Source organism: Protopterus annectens, chromosome 11.part0 (assembly GCF_019279795.1).
Source record: "Protopterus annectens isolate FY-2018-M chromosome 11.part0, PAN1.0, whole genome shotgun sequence".
NCBI lineage: Eukaryota > Metazoa > Chordata > Ceratodontiformes > Protopteridae > Protopterus > Protopterus annectens.
The window spans coordinates 95,303,209-95,320,893 of record NC_056745.1 but is presented as its reverse complement, the minus strand read 5'-3'; the positions used below and the strand labels follow the sequence as shown (position 1 = coordinate 95,320,893).

The following is a 17,685-nucleotide window of genomic DNA, read 5'->3' as shown; positions in this document are numbered from 1 at the left end:
GAGCATCTATACGAAATTAGTAAGAAGAAAGATACTAATGCTTTATGTTAAGTTGTCTATCTCGCCTTCATTCTTGCTGGATGGGTTCGGAGCCGACCTCGGCTCCGACTCGGCCACTCTAAAAGCTCGAGAGTTGGTTCCACCGGCTCGAGGCTCCCCTTATATCCCACAATGCTAGGCGAGAGTTACCCCAGATCTCGTTTGCCGCTACAGCTTCGAGGTTGGTTGTTTCTACCGGTTCCTGGTGAGTACTATTTTCTTGTGAAATTTAGTCTTTAAATACCCCTTTTAATTTAATATTTTTCTTGGTTAGTGTAGGTTAGAAAAATTTTATTCCCTACCGAAAAAAATTTCCATTTCTTTCCCCAAGAACCTTTGGTTCTTCCCTTCGGCCTATAGGCCTTTCCTTCCCTAGTGGAGTGTGTGTGTTTAAAGTAGTTTATTGTACTTAAATTACTAGTATTACTACTTTTATTGTATTAATCTAACAGGGTATTACTAGTGTGTTTGTGTGCGTGTTTGTGTACACCTGTTCAGACAAAATGTCTAAAGAAGCAAAGGTCTCCGGATTCAAGAAGTGTGATGCGTGCTGTCAGAAAATGTCTCTGACAGACGCTCACACTTCTTGTGTTTATTGTCTGGGGCCTTTGCACCTGCAGGACTCCTGTGCTGTGTGCCATGGCTTCAGCCCCAGGGTCCTGCAGGAAAGAAAGAATAAATTAATTCTTAGAGGCTTACTCAAGCCAGAGGATTCCCTGTCTGTTTCAACAGGGAAGCCCTCTAAGGCATCTAGGTCTTCGGCTCCGGCAACTGAGCCGAGACCTCAGGTTTCTCAACCTTTGCCTTTATCGGCTCCGGCTGGAGCCGATAAGTCTCAGTCCACAGTTTCTGTGGCTCCCTCGGCTCCGGCCGGCGAGGTTATAAGTTCCGTGTCGGCTCCGACCAGACCTTCGGAGCCGACAACTAGGAAGAGGTCCAGGTCACCATCTCTTGGCTCCGTTCATTCGGCTCCAGGATCTCCCCTGCTGTCTGAACGGAGCCAAAGGTCTCACTCCTCTAGGTCATCGAGGCTGTCGGATCATGACCTTCAGAGGGTAGTGAGTCGACTACTTAAGTCCGAGGCACTGGCCCAGATGCTTCAGAGCCCGACTCATCAGTCGATGCCTGCCCCGGTCCATCAACATTTTCCTCCTTCGACTCTCTTGAGTTTGGAGCCGGGTCGTGTCGGAACCGAGACTGTGATTACGTCGGAGCCGATACAATTGTCTTCGGCTCCGTCGTCGGCTCCGTTTTCTTCTTTGGAAGAATCTCGGCGCCGGACTTCCCTCGTCGGCTCCGAGGGGGTGAGTGGCATCGGACCCTTGTCCGACCCCCCTCTCCCTCTCGGGGCATCGGCGCTGGTGAGTTCGGCTCCGACATCGGCCTCGGAGCCATCACTGTCGGTGCCGAGGGGGGTTCTTAGCTCCTCGGAGCGGGGACCTCTGGCTCTGCCTGACAGGGGTGCATTCGAGGTCATGCGGAGTGTGTTAGAGCTGGGCTCTACTCCACAGTCGGCTCTGTCCGCCCCTCCCTCTATGGTGCCTCAGGGTAAGTCGACTCACTCCCTCATCCCGGACCGCAGAGAGCCAGCTCCTCAGGAACCCCCTGTGGGGATTTCATCCTCTTCCGAGGCCTCTCCTGATTTGGCAGAAGAGCCCCCTCGGAAGAGGAAGTGTAAGAGGAAACACATTGACTCACCTGAGTCCATCACGTCAGACACAGATTTGGATGATTCTGAGGGTTCCCCCCGTTCCCCTTCTGAAGATGTCTCATTTGCAGACATTCTGGAGATCCTGAAACAGAGGGGAAATTGGCCAGCCCTCAACCCTTCGGAGGACGAATCTGTGTATCTTGAGGTGTTTGGCTCTCGTCCTTCCACCTCCTGGGTGTCCCCCTTGACCCCCTCATGCAGGTGGTTGCTAAGAAGGCATGGACGGCTCCTGATTCAGTGGACCCCACTCCCAGGAGACCCTCTAAGTTCATAACAGCTCCAGCAGACAAACAATTTCTAACAAAAGGAGTTTCTGTGGATGCTATGGTGGTAGCTGCTGCCACAAAGAAGGAACTAGCTGATCCTTCAGTACCTGTCCATCCACCTAACAAGGAATCTAGGTCCATGGATAGGTACGGGAAGCGGATGTTCTCCTCAGCGACATTTACCATGCGTTCGCTGAACTACCTGTGCCATTTTACTCGTCTTCAGAGGGACTTGATCAAGGAAGCGAGTGAAATGTTAAAGGATCCTACAGCTGCGGGTTTCCAAGAAAAGATGAACACGCAGCTGGCTACCCTTAATTCCATATCCAACTCCTCCATGCGCCTCCTTTCTTACGCGGCTGATGGAGCGAGCAGAGCCGCAGGGACAGGGGTGGCCTTACGTAGACATGCCTGGATGCGGCTATGCAATTTTGCGGACCCTTTCAAGACGTCTTTCACGAACTCCCCTTTTGATGGATCATCTCTCTTTGGTCCTCAAGTGAAAGAAACCCTGACTAGGTGCGAGTCTGATGGCAAGACCCTTTCTGCCGTCGGAGTCCGTTTTTCGACTCCTTCCAGGCCTTACCCCAAAGGCCAGAAGGGTGGAAAGATGTGGTTCCGTAAACAATCTCAAGGGACTTCGCCTGACGCACAGAGTCGTTTTCCTACCAAAGGCAGAGGTGGGAATAACAATGGTAGACGTCGCCCTAGGGGCAGGGGGGGTCCGCAGAACCAGGGCAATCGGGAAGCCTTCCCTGACAAGCCCTTTCAGCATCCCTGAGGTGTTGCCCGACTGCCCATCTTCGGAGGCAGTCGGGGGAAGATTGTCACTGTACCCAGAAGCCTGGCTATCCCTGACTCAAGACAAGTGGGTACAGTCCATCATTTCCGAAGGCTATTCGATCCCCTTTCTTCGTTTTCCAAATCAGTCAAAAAAATCCCTTCCAGATGTTCCACCCGCTCAAAGGGATCTAGCAGCTTTGGAAATTTCAAAACTGCTTGCAAAAAGAGCAATTCAGCCAGTGCCAGCAGACCAACAAGGATCCGGAATCTACTCAAGGTTCTTTTTAGTTCCAAAGAAAACAGGGGACTGGAGACCGATATTGGATCTCAGTGTCTTGAACAAATCAGTCAAGAAAACAAGATTTCGGATGGTCACGCTGCAATCCATCCTTCCCCTTTTGGGCAAAGGAAACTGGATGTGCTCTATAGACCTTCGGGATGCGTACTATCACATAAAATGAACAGACGCTCCAGAAGATTCCTCCTCTTCAGGCTGGGAACCAGTCATTTTCAGTTCAGGGCCCTGCCCTTTGGTCTCACCACTGCCCCGGTGTTTACCAAATGCATGGCAGTGGTAGCTTCTCACCTGAGGCGACAAGGATTCCAGGTGTTTCCATATTTGGACGACTGGCTCCTCACAGCTCCCACCAAGCATCTCCTTCTGATGGCCAGAGATTATACTTTTCGCGTTTGTCAAAAACTGGGTATTTCAATAAATTGCGAAAAGTCTGTTTTGTCGCCTTGTCGTACTATTACCTACATAGGCAAATCTAGATACGATAAACATGTCTGCAAGGCTAACACATCAAAGGATATCAGACATTCACAAGTTGGTATCACTCCTTCTCAACAACAACAGGATCAAAGCCAGGTTAGTTCTAAAGGTGTTGGGAATTATGGCTGCGGCCATACCTCTCCTTCCATTAGCCAGATACCACATGCGGATCCTTCAGTGGATGCTTTTTACTCAATGGTCATACCAGGAACTTCCAATGTCTCACACCATTGTGATCACGCAGGCGTGCAAAAGCATCTCATGTGGTGGATGTCTTCCCCATCTCCTGTCGGAAGACCTTTTGTTCCACCTCCTCCGGTTGCTACACTGACAACGGATGCCTCCCTGATCGGGTGGGGGGGGCATTATCAGGGCAGGACAGTCCAGGGCACATGGCAACCAAACGAATGCCACTTGCACATAAATGTTCTGGAGATGAGAGCAGTGCTTTTAGCGTTGCAAGCCCTTCAAGACTCTCTTCCCTTGGGAACAATTGCAATCCAGACAGACAATATGTCTGTAGTGTGGTACATCAACAAACAAGGCGGAACCAGATCATATCCCCTGTGTCGAGAAGCACTCAGACTGTGGCAATGGGCGATTTCTTCTCAGCGTTTTCTGATAGCAACGCACATCCCCGGGAAGTCCAATCATATTGCGGACAAGTTGAGCAGAGCTATTCTCATGCCTCACGAGTGGTCTCTGAAATACTCTGTAGTGAGAGAAATTTTTCTCAAGTGGGGTCAGCCCTGCTGCGATCTTTTTGCTACTCCCCAAAACAGCAAGTGCCGAGAATATTTCACTCTATTCCCTTTACCAGGCCAACCCAGCAGAGACGCTCTAGTCCAAGTTTGGCCCCGGGGACTTCTGTATGCATTTCCTCCTTTCCCACTGATCTCTCAAGTAATTCAGAAAGCTATCGCTCAGAAGGCCTCATTGATCCTCATTGCTCCTTACTGGCCTCGACAAGTGTGGTTCCCCTTTCTACATCGTTTTCTCTTGGAGCGCCCGTGGAATCTGGACCTAGTTCCAGATCTTTTGATCCATCAGTCGGGTCAGTTTCATCGCTCCCTCCCCTCTGAACCTCACTGCTTGGTTCCTCCAGTTCCAACCTTAGCCAGGCTTCCTCAATTATCTCACTCTGTTAGAGATATATTGATAGCTTCCCATAAATCTTCCACTAGGAAGATTTATTTGAGTAAGTGGAAACGTTTCACATATTGGGCTCAAGGAAAGGACATAGATCCTTTCACCGCTTCCATCCAACTAGTCCTTGATTTTCTAGCTGAACTCTTTCATGCAGGTTCATTTCCCTCTACACTTAAAGTTCAATTGGCAGCTATTTCTAACTTTCATGTGGGTATTTCTGAATCTGCACTAATGTCCCACAAACTCTGCAAAGCCTTTTTGAAAGGAGTTTTTCTTCTCAGACCTCCTATATGAAATCCTCCTCCTCCTTGGGACCTAAATTTAGTTCTTGCTTCTTTGATTCTTCCCCCTTTCGAACCTGCAGCTTCCTGTTCCTTAAAATTGTTATCATGGAAAACTCTTTTCTGGTAGCTATTACATCAGCTAGAAGAGTTTCAGAGCTTCAAGCACTCAGTTGTCGTCCTCCTTATCTTTTGTTTCATAAGGACAGAGTATCCTTACGAACTAACCCGTCCTTTTTGCCTAAGGTGGTCTCGACATCAAATCTAAACCAAAGCATTGACCTCCCTGTCTTTTTTCCAGAGTATTCCAATAGGTCTGAACAAAATTACACTGCCTGGATGTTCATCGTCAATTGAGGTACTACTTGGATAGAACAAAACAATTCAGAAAATCTGATCAGCTGTTTGTCTCCTATGCGGAAAGCAGAAAGGGACTTTCAGTTACAAAGGTATCATTATCCAGATGGCTAACATCTTTGATTTCCCTGGTATATGAAATTAGACAACAAAAATTGCCTAATAAACCTAAAGCCCATTCCACCAGAGCTTTGGCTACTTCCTTAGCCTTCCAAGACAGACTGCCTATTGACACCATTTGTGCAGCGGCTACTTGGGCTACTCCTCACACTTTTATTTCTCATTATAAGTTGGATTTAGCTTCTAGGCATAGAGCTAATTTTGGTTCCACTGTTCTCAGGAGTCTGTTCCGTTAGGCCACCCGGGACAAGGTGCTAGGGACGCGGTCCCATCCAGCAAGAATGAAGGCGAGATAGACAACTTAACATATAGAAGTTATGTGCTTACCATAACGCTTCCATGTTAGTTGTCTTCTTCTCGCCTTCTTCTTGGCCCCACCCTCCTTCCCCCTGGCCTGGACAGACCTAGAGGAGTTGTGATTGTGACCTCTCTTTCTACCACCTCTTTCTTAGGCATATGCTGTTCTGCATATTTCCTGGGTCAGGATGTAGGTCACCCTTCTTTCTTCCTGTTGTTAGAGGTGGACTCTGTTTAGAGTTATTCTGTTACTATTATAAGCTGGGGTTAGCTTACAAACGAGATCTGAGGTAACTCTCGCCTAGCATTGTGGGATATAAGGGGAGCCTCGAGCCGGTGGAACCAACTCTCGAGCTTTTAGAGTGGCCGAGTCGGAGCCGAGGTCGGCTCCGAACCCATCCAGCAAGAAGAAGGCGAGAAGAAGACAACTAACATGGAACGTTATGGTAAGAACATAACTTCTATTTTTATACATTCAATGCAATGTATTAACATGCATCTAAAATTCCTTGTTTTAGACCAGGTCACCCAGGATCCCAGAGGAGGGGACTGGGAGACTCGTCTAGAGCATAAAGAACTTTTGTGGCAATTGAAATTAAATGCAGCAAGACCCCCAGGTCTAAATGATAGCATCAGTATAGCAAGTGCACTAAAGCTTAGCAGGGAGAAATTATGAGTAAACAAAAAACTGTTTTGAAAATGCCAGGTAATCAACAGGCAGTTAGTTAATGATGAATTTTTATTTTATGTTATTAACTTTCAACCAGAAGTACATGTTTTTACTATAAGGATTTATATTTAGAATATTTTAAGTGCATATCTGTATATATTTTTTAATATTTGTTCTTAGTATTTGCACTTTTAAAAAATTGTTATTTAACACACTGCATGAATTATTAGTGGTTTCCTTTAACTACTTATATGTATTTATTTTTACAAGATTTTTTGACACACAAGGTATCTAGATAGTTTTTAAAACAACGTGTTATTGCAGTATTATTGATTTGCAGGGAGTACAAATATATTAACATCTTAAAAAATACTTCAAAGACACCTTAAAAAATGTTTAAACTTTTAACTAATTATCATAATTAACACCAGGAGTGGTTGATTAAGTGATCACCTGATGTATGTATAAAGATATAAAATGGTTTTACTTTTCACTGAGCAGTATCTTGATAAAGCCTGGTAGGAACCAGGCGAAAGCGCTTGATTAATTCTTCTGTTTTTATTCATTAAAGTTATTTAACTTCAGTTTATTTCTGGTTGTATCACATTTGTGATTCCTGGACTGAGTGTTTCTACCCATGGAGCTGCTTTTTACTTGGTATTTATAAAAGGAACCTTTTTACTGAGACCTCCCTTTAAAGATCCTGCTCCACTGTGGGATATGAATTTAGTGTTACAAGTCCTGACTCAATCACCATTTGATCTGGCTTCAAGGTGTGAATTATTTAACTTGGAAAACTATATTTTTGGTAGCTATAACATTGTCTAGGAGAGTTTCAGAACTTCAAGCCTTATCTTCAAAACCTCCTTATTTAATATTTCATAAAGATAGAGTGTCCTTACAAACCAATCCATCATTTCTTTCTAAAGTTGTGTCAGGATACAACATTAATCAATCTATCAGTCTCCCAGTTTTCTTTCCAGATTTCTTGAACAAAGGGGAATACAGTTTACACTTGTTGGATATTCATAGACAATTATGTTTCTATTTGCATAGAACTGAAAAATTCCAGAAAATCAGATCAGTTATTTGTCGCTTTTTCAGAATCAATATGTTACCTAAGTAACATTAGCTAAGTGGCTAACTGATTGCATTTCCTTTGTCTACAACAAATTGTGTTTATCTTTGCCAAAACCCTTGATGGCTTATTCAGTCTAGTCCATGGCAACTTCTTCAGTGTATCTATCCAGATCGTCCATGGATGATGCTTATGCTGCAGCCACTTGGGCTAATCCTGATACTTTTATTACTCATTACAAAGTTGATTTAGTCTCTAGGGGAAGGGCAGCCTTTGGCTCAGCAGTACTCAGGGATATGCTTTCTTAGGTCCTCCTGGGATTCAGGTAGCCTGTGACTCTGTCCCACATGTTGAGGAATGAAGGAAAATTGACAACATCAAATAAGGAAGTTATGTACTTACCATAACATTCCATCTGTGTTGACCAGTTTCATTCCTCTTCAACTTCCCTCCCCTCCAATCCCCTACCTTTTATTTATGACTTTTGAAAGAATGACAAGATACTATAGGGAACCAAAGTTCCTATTTTTGAGCTCCAGATAGTGGTATCTCATATAATCATTATTTCTTGTATGCCAACAAAAGCTGAGGTATGGAGGGGGACTAGAGCATTATGGGTAAGGGAGGAGCTTGAGAGTTTGCAGTATCCACGTGCTGTAAAAAGTGGCTGAGTTGGATCCGAGGATTGGATCCAAACCCATATGTCGAGGAAGAATGAAAATGTACAACCAGATGGAACGTTATGGTGAGAACATAACTTCTTTTTTGTTTGGATGGGGAGTCTGTTCCACCACAGTGGTATCCTCTGTGTGTCCCTCCAAATTATTCTGTTGATGTTGCAGAAGAGGTTTAGATCCCTGCACTGAGTATTTCTGATGCTATTTGACATGCTGATGTGCAGGAAATCCATCAGTAATAGGTTTGAGAATTACTTTCATGCCAGGCACAGGTCACCTCTTAACTGTCTATAGAATACCAAGTATAGCAACAGGGCTTTGAGTCGGTCCATGTAGGATATGTAGTTTAGGCTTTGTAACCTTTTAAAAAGGCGTCTCTTTGGGCATTTCAGTTGTTGCATGTGTCTGGACAAATACATGCCAAAGGGGACATTATATTCAATGACTGGCCTAATGAGGGTTGAGTAACATCCCTAGATCTAGACACAATCCCTTTGTTTATAAGCTGTGCAATATAAGTGGAATTTTTTGCAACAATAGACACATGTTGGCCAAAAGTTAGGTTACAGTTCACATATGTTTCCAAATCCCAAACAACTGGATCATCTCTTAGGGGAATATTGTCAATATGGTAGTTCCCTGGGGTAGATGACTTCCCAAAGGATACAGTAACACATTTTTTGGCATTTAGTTTCAGACCATGATGCTGACTCCAGTTATTTATTTGAGACAAACCTTCCTGCAGGATGGCTAAGTCATTTAGGAATTCAATGACTCCTCATAGCTTACAGTCAGCTGCAAACTTACTCATCCAGGGCCCTTAGGGTACTGGCTTTTACTTCAGAAAAGTAGATACCAAACAGGAGAGGTCCCAGCACAGAACCCTGGGAGACTACACTATTGACTGATCTCTTTGCAGAAGTAACTTCCTGTATTTTGATTACCTGTATCCTATATGTGAGCCAGATAGCAATCCAACAGGTGACATAGGGGTTTATTTCCTTTGCTTTGAATGCTAATCATCCTTGCGTATTTAACCAAATTTTTGTGTTTCTTCTCAGAGCTTTGCTGTTTGGTCTAGTTCCTTGCTGCTCATATTTGCCTGTAAACTGCTTATTCTCATAGTCTCATTGCATTCCTTCATCTTTACTATAAACAGTTTCCCAGACTATTGCAGTCCTGTCTCGCTGTTATCATGTACATTTGTCAAATTTATCCATCATCTATGCCATTGTTTATGGCATGTTGATATTCAGTCGGAGAGTCTATTAAATCAGGGTCTGTAATCTCCCACATCATCTAAGTATGAATCCTCTGTGACTGTTGGGGTCTCCTCACTGAGCAAGGGCTCATAATTAGTCCCCCATACCTCTTCAAGTTGTTACAGACAGGTAAGAGTTTGAAATGTTGGGACCCACTAAGTGATTCCTGAATGGCTGAAAGAGTGGATTTACATATACTAAGCCCAAGATGCCATTTCTCGTATGGTGACCTCAGAATTCTCAGAGTGGATATACTCACACAAGAGCATTGATGTTTGATACACAGCAAACCTAATCAACTTCAGCTGACTGCCTAGATGATAGGTCCTTAATTCCCTTTAGGCACCTGTTTACTGAGGATGTGCAGCAGGTACTAATGGAGGTGAGAAAGCTTCCTACTAGAAAATCATATATTAGCAAATGGAAGTCTTCTAGTTGATGCCAACAACCTAACTAGCACCCATTCAGGGCTAGTTTTTTTTCTGGTTTTACAATATTTGTGTGAGTTATCCTATGACATTTCTTACTCCTTCATCAAGGTTTATTTATTGGCCATATCAGCATATCTGCCAATGGATCCTCCTGTTTCAATGCATTCTGATGTCAAAATGTTTTTGAAAGAGGTTTTGCATAAAACCTCTTCAAGAAAACTGGTGGCCCCTCCTTGCGATCTTATTTTTGCTTTAGGGAAGCTAAGACTTGCTTCATTTTAACAAGCTAATCTGGTTCACTTGAGGTTCCTAATATGGAAAACTTTTATTGATTGTGCTAACCTCAGAAAGAAAAATATCTGAGTTGCAAGCTCTTATGGTGTGTCAACCCTGTCTCATTTTACACAGTGACAAGGTTTTTTTTTGAGAACTAATGCTTCTTTTATACCAAACATGGTATTGATCCAACTTTGCTAGGCATATTCTCCAGGGGTTCCTGAACCCTTCCTCTTCCACCTCCCAACAATAGTAATCTGTGATATTCTACCCATATAAGAAAAAGAAATAAAACGGTCGCAAGACGTATGGATCCACAAACATATAGTTTATTATGTACAAAATAGGTAAGCGCTTTCACCACCTTCCCGGTGGTTTCTTCATGTTGTTCGCAACATCAACCCTTCCCTTCCATTATAATTATGTGCATGCTCCCTGTTGCTACATACATCACTTAACCAACAAACTTCTTTAAAACACAGCATCTAATAGCACTTCACAATAAACTTTTTTATGCTGCATATATGTGACTCTTGTTCAAATTCTCGCTATTATTAAAAACTGTTCATATTCATATATTATGACCCCTCACTTATACATATGTGAAAATACAAAAAATTAAACACATTCCTTAATGTGATATACACTACTGTAATCCCTATAAAACAATCTAAGAAGTGAATCACAGCATAAATATATATGCAACTTACTTGTAAATTATTATTCAGCTTCTTATATCTATTAAAATAACTTGAAATATTCTATATTAATGGATTCAAAACTCACTTCCATTATAATTGTGCACATACTTCCTGTTGCTACATACATTGCTCAACCAGCAAACTTCTTTTAAAAACAAAGCATCAAATAGCATTTCAGAATAAACATCTATTTATTGCATATATGCGAGACCCTTATTCAAATTCTCACTATTATGGAAAGCTGTACATACTTATATGTTGTGATCCCTCACTTATGCATATATAAAGATATAAGGATGAAACACTCCTCAGTGCAATATGTACTGCTCTAGTCTCTATAAAACAGTCTAAGAAGCGAATCCCAGTTTATCTGCTCGATATTTCTTTGTGTTTTATTCTACCCATATAGCTAATGTTACTGCAGCAATGAACAATATGATGAACATAAGTAAACTTACTATAACAGTAGATGCTTGAATGATCACTGCTGCAGTAGCTGCTTTTTTGTTGCTCCTAGCACTGTCCTCTCAGGGCTCAGACTACTTCTCTCTGTTGGCATGAAAGCTCTGAAGGGCTTGGAAGGCTTGGCACCCAAGCCTGTAGTTATAGTTAGCTTATCTCAAGTTGACTAAAGATTTGGGCATGTGGAAATTGCCCTGAAGCTTTGGTAGCTGTCCGGCTGTTATTTGCTTGGCAGGATATAACCAATATAGTAAGGCTACTGCAGCAGTGATCATTTGAACATCTACTTTTATGTTAAGTTTACTTACAGAACTGTACTTTCTTCATCATTGCATCAGTTGTCTCTCATTAAGTGCCTTGTCTTCAATAGACTGTCACTCCTCCATTCTTTCCCCTTCATTTCTGCTTAAAAATTCAATATCCTAAGACATCAGTCTTTCTGCCCCTTTTATTTTATGTCCAGATTTCATTTACCACATTATGCCTCTCTATTTGCCCCATATTAGCATTTGAAGCCGTCACAGTTTACTACCCAAACTTTTGTTATTGCTCATCTTCACTCTCCTGCTTGAGTAATTCCAGTGTCCTTATTATGTTTATTCTGTGTCCTTATGCCACTTTATTCTGACCTTATAATGTCTTTAGCCTTTCTAGTTTTTACTTTTTACAGCCCTGTTTGGATCTTTGATTCTCTCGTATGACCCAACATTCACACTGTTTACACTATTGCCCTATCCATCTCAGCATAAAGGCATAAAAGCATAATTTGCCTGGCACACCTTTCAAACCTGAAGTTTAGCAAAGCTTTCCTGCTCAAAGCAATGCAGAGTCTACTTGAGGAGTAGAAAAGCCCTAAACACCCAATAATACTAGCCCCTTCCCCCACTTCTTCTCCATTATTTAGACGTTTTCATTTCTGATCCTGTCCTTCCTGACTGTTCTGGCAACAGATACCAGTAGCACTGCTGAAAGGGTTATCCTGCACCCAAGGCACTGGGAAGTCCTTTATTTTCCCTTTTCCTTTCCTTTCCGGTTCTGTCCTGTGCCTCCTGTACAATTCAGCCCACGTGGAGTTTGCTGCTTTTCCAGTACAGAGTTGCTCCACTTTTTTAGCTTAGTTATATTTTGTGTTACCCACTTTACATTGAATTAGTATGCCTGTGTAGCTGCATGTGGCATTCAGATGGAGGTATAATTTGTGTAAGCATCAGTGTACCTGACACTATATACTCTCACATCCTGCTAACCACACCAGCTGCCTCTGACACATTTTCCTGCCATTTTAAAAACCTTTATAAGTGTAAGCTCTTTATTCTGTATAATAATGGTTTTGATTAGGTTCATTATGATTTCTTTTGATTAGAGTAGCATTAATTGGCATATCCTTCTATACGTCTTGCATAGAACCATTCCTGATATAGTTTTGTGTTGTAGTTTTTTTTTTTTAATTATAAAAGTAAATGCAATTGTGTGAGTACTAGTAAAATTCATTGAGTTGTTGTTCTGATTATTTGCAGTAATGAGATGTGTGACCAAGGGAATAACTTCACCATGTGCCCACTCTGTGATCGATTTTGTGACTACTGGAAGCTTGGTTCTGCTTGTGCCACAGCCCGTGCTAGCCACCTGTTTGACAACCCTGCCACTGTCTTCTTCTCAGTTTTCATGGCATTATGGGGTAAGTTTCCTCATTTGTTTCCTACAGTATTCATAGCAAGGTATTGCACATTCACAATCAATGTTAATATTCCTTTAAAATCTATATTAGTAAACAGAGATTCAGCTCCTGTGCTTTAGGGTTAGGACTCCTGCTGTGAATATCTAACCAAACCGCATATCCTATTTTGAAGTGATATCAGCAAAATGCAGCCAGTAAGAAGAGTAACATCAGTGCTGTTTCTCCTTTTGTCTGCCACTTTTGTATTGTATTAAGATAGATAATTTAATGGTTTCATGTTTTAGACATTCAAATAAAACATAGATTATTTCACTTGCATAGAAGCAGAGGACACCACATACATAAGCAAGGAAAAGCTTTACTGGTAAAAACACTGCTAAAAGGAAAACGTAATATTGGGAGTACTGCTGTGCAATGATTATATGGTATTACCCTTCAGGAGCACATTCTAATGCACGAGGTATGGTGGGAGTACTGCTGTACAATGATTATATGGTATTACCCTTCAGGAGCACATTCTAATGCATGAGGTATGGTGGGAGTACTGCTGTACAATGATTATACGGTATTACCCTTGAGGAGCAAAATCTAATGTCTAAGGTATGGCTTCGTTTGAAGACAGATGACTTAATTTTAAGGAGCAGGTTCCTGGACTGAGGTCAAGCACCTGAAAATTCAGGGACTCTCCTACACCTAGGAATGATGAGTACCACTATTATTGTCTCAGCATTTGCCAAAAAGATTTGGTTTGTGTGGGAGCATGGTTAAATGATGGTGTGTTGTTTTGCACAGCTACAGCACAGTTCTTATAATTAAGCAGTCACAGTGATGCATAAAACATTTTCAAATGATACATCAAAGAGGCTATTGCTGTGACAAGAAAGTCTCAGAAAGTCACAGTTCTTGCTATACAGTCTCCTTATTGGAGTGAAAATTAGAAAAAGAGAGGGATAAGGGTGGTAATATGCCTATCTGATGTCATTCCCTAGAGAGATGCCATGTAGATATTTAGGACTGCAGAACCACCTACTCAGGACAAGGACATGGAAACCTCTGTCTGCCTAGTGCAAGTGATCTTCATGCCCATAGTTCTGAAGCAGTAAAAGGCCAGTTTATGGACATGATCTTAAGAAAAAGATCTATTTAAAGCAGCTTGTACGGGCATTATTTCAGCACATAGAGAATTTAGACTAGTGCATGTTGTTTGATTCAACGATTAGTTGAATAACTGTTATATAGTTTGAGGAAGCGCTTCATTATGAATTGGTGTTCCACATTTATTGGAGAAGTTCTGTACTGTCCCAAGAACTAATCAGTATTTTACCTACAACTTCAAAGTACTTTTAAACTAGTCAAAGGAAGAAAAATAAGACGCACTGAATTCAAAATCTTTCACATCATAGTGCAAGAATCTTCTTTTGGGACCCTCATATATTCATGAGGCCAGCATGCATTTGAAGCTCCCACAGGCACATACACACACCTTAGTGGAGGAATGTCATTTGCTTCTAGAAAGTTATGCATGACACTGGCCCTAATATTCATTGCCTACAAAAGAATCAGTTTATTCTTTGAATGGATAACAACTAACCATCTTATCTTGAATATATAAGATTGCCACTGTGATGTATATTCTAGATCTAAAAGCCAGACTTATCACAGATAGCAATTTACTTTCCTGATAATAAACACAGTTAGCAGGCCAGGGAGTATATGAATAAAATAAGCAAAATCAGCAGCCCAGTGAGTATACGGATACCTCAGACTGATTCTTGATTCAGTACTTTCCTTCAGGTTTTATAGTAATGCACTGCTCCGAAGTCACACAGTAGCTAATGAGTTGTACTCCATTTCAAACCATTTAGTTAGCACTACTTGAGTGGCTATAGCAAAAAGTATATTAATCTCTAGGTATGAGTATGTTCTACTTCTTAGCACTCTCATTTCAGGCCATAATACCCTTACTTTGAAGACTACTGAAAATATCCGCTGCCAAATCAGTCATCTGTCTCTAAGAAATGAGAATCATTGTATTGCTGTCAGGCTGGACCATAGGTGAAATGGTGGCCTAGGAAAAGGGCTACATAGCACTCCCCCGCTCCTGTCCTCCCAGCAAACATCCCTTAGTGTCCGTGGTTCTTTCTTGTATGGGCTGCCTACATCATCCAGATTGCTTTTTTTTTTTCCTAACTTTCCTCACATTTTGTCTTGTTTTTTTAGCGTTATCCTGCATCTTTTCAGTACACCTTAACATGGTCAGACTGCAGGAAACAACTGAATTAAGACGGGAGTATGCTAGGCCAACAGAAGCCATGTGAGTTCTAGATGTTCTGAGGTGTATTTTGGAGTTTTTCTCCCCAGACATTTGATTCAGGGATGGCCTGAACAAAAGTAATGACTAACAAAGGAAATTCAGTCTTAAACTTCAACTTTTCTTTTTTCTCCATCTTTTCAACACATCCTAACTTGCCAAGAGGGACTCTGTAGTAACTGTGGAATAAATAATCAAAATAAGCTGGAGAGCTTCTATAAGCCATGGGGTTGTAGATGGTCTGAAGGATATTTTAAAGCTATTTACCAACCTTTTAACCTAATGAAGGCCCGAAAAAAACATGAGTAAAGAAAGAAATTCAGTCTTTTTTTCAAAGAAGAAATAAATTGTGTTTGACAAAAGAGCAAAACATAAACTGAGAAGACAAATGCTTGCAGTGATACATAATTTGCGTCTATATCAGATGATTGAACGTTTAGTTAAGCGAATAACTAAATGTCGATCACTAATAATCGCACACACAAAACATTGAACAGCAGTTTCCACTCAGGGAAACAATGCCATTGCCTAACGGAACAAAAAATAAATAAACACAAATGAAGTAGGGGGTGTTCTCCCCCTACACACACCCCCTAACTAAATATACCAACTCTGAGATCCCTCCACATTGAAGAAAGGGCAAACTCTACTCAACGGTCAAACAACTTGCTTCCCTGAGTGGAAACTGCCATTCAGGGTCTTGTGTGTTTGATTATTAGTGTTTGATGTTTAGTTATTCGATTAACTAAACATTCGATCACCTAATATAGAACCCATAATTCACATCTGGGAATAGTGCCCCCCCCCAAAAAAAAAAATCACTTTTTATATATTCCTGTGGTATTAGATCAAGATGAAGACACAGATGACCATAGTCATATATTTCAAGTAACTGCTGTCAGACGTATGCTTCCTCACCCCGATTCAAAAAGATGGCAATCTTCTGTTTGTCACTCTGTCAGATTGGAATAAAACTGAAATAAATAGAAGACAGTAATGTAATTATACCTGTTTCTGTCAGATCTATATAAGATCATGCCCCTTTATCCCTACCTTACAAAAATAATCTCCTATATCTTCACCTAATGCTTGATTGCCAGGAAAGTGAAAAAAATAACAGTCACATTTTTGTGTTCCAGCTTGTTGCTCTTAAACATTACACTGCTTCTTAACCTTCTGTACACATCCCTGTGGTTTGTCAGAAAGCTAAAGAAATACTCTCTATACTGTCTAAAACTGTTATACATGCTATAGCTACATTCTGTGCATACTTTACGGGTTTGATTGTAGAGAAAGATAAGTAGTAGTGACCACACCATCTCCAGGCCCCTACCCACACAACTACAGTGACCTTCTGTTCACATCTTCCTACAAGGCCATTTTAAACTAGATATAGTACAGGGCAAGGGCTACTACTAAGTGTATATCAAAATCCCTTTATACACCTTGGGGTTTGGGGGCTGCCAAGTACCCAAAACCTGTGAGGGTCTTGCTGTTCTGTGATGCATTTTATGCCTTACTTTTGAAAGACAGTGACCTGCTAACATTTCTTAATATTGTTTGTCTTATGGCTTTTCCCGGTAAGAGGTTGCCACAGCGGAACTCCGGTCCACTAATGATTGGCAGTAGAGTTTTACGAAATGCCGAGGTGCCAGCTCGACGCCCAACCTTCAACGAAGGTACACCCATTTATGCATGCATGTCTTTCGAACGCTACCCAACCGCGGGGAGGATATGCAGACTCCACACAGAAGGCACTCCCGAGCCAAGCCGAGAATCGAATGGGAGAACCTCTTGCTGTGAAGTAACAACGCTACCGCCGTACCACCGTGGCAGCATGTATGTATGTATTCGGCAGTATTATGTGATGTTATTTTTTTCATGCTTGTGCACCAGCAAATACACAAATACAGACACACATGCATACACATGCACACACACACACACACACACACACACACACACACACACACACACACACACACACACACACACACACACACACACACACACACACACACACACACACACACACACGCGCATGCACACTCACACACAAACGCCCTGCACACCAAGCTACAGGCAAATTGATAGAATGGCAATTCACATACATCGCATATTTGCAGTGTTAGAGGAAATCAGAGTACGTGAATAAATCCACACAGTTATAGGAGTGCAAATAGACTCTTCAAAGAAGAAGCCACAGTGAAGAGTGAAACTAGATCCATGGACTGGGAGATGGCAACTCTGCATACTGCAGTACTGTACACATGCATCCTCCTCCTTCCAGGCCACCAAAGATAGCTACTTTTCATGTACAATGCCGTTGATGGTGATGGAAAGAGAAATAATAGACAACTT

General features: G+C 41.9%; 1 protein-coding gene across 1 annotated transcript in view; it reads left to right on the top strand.

The window, feature by feature from the left end:
• LOC122815187 (anoctamin-2-like) overlaps nucleotides 1-17,685 on the top strand; it is a 2,140,961-nt gene that overhangs the window by 1,183,041 nt on the left and 940,235 nt on the right. Inside the window, exon 12 of the mRNA XM_044087470.1 lies at nucleotides 12,853-13,013. Within this exon, the coding sequence (XP_043943405.1) occupies nucleotides 12,853-13,013 (161 nt within the window). The remainder of the gene's footprint in view (nucleotides 1-12,852; nucleotides 13,014-17,685) is intronic.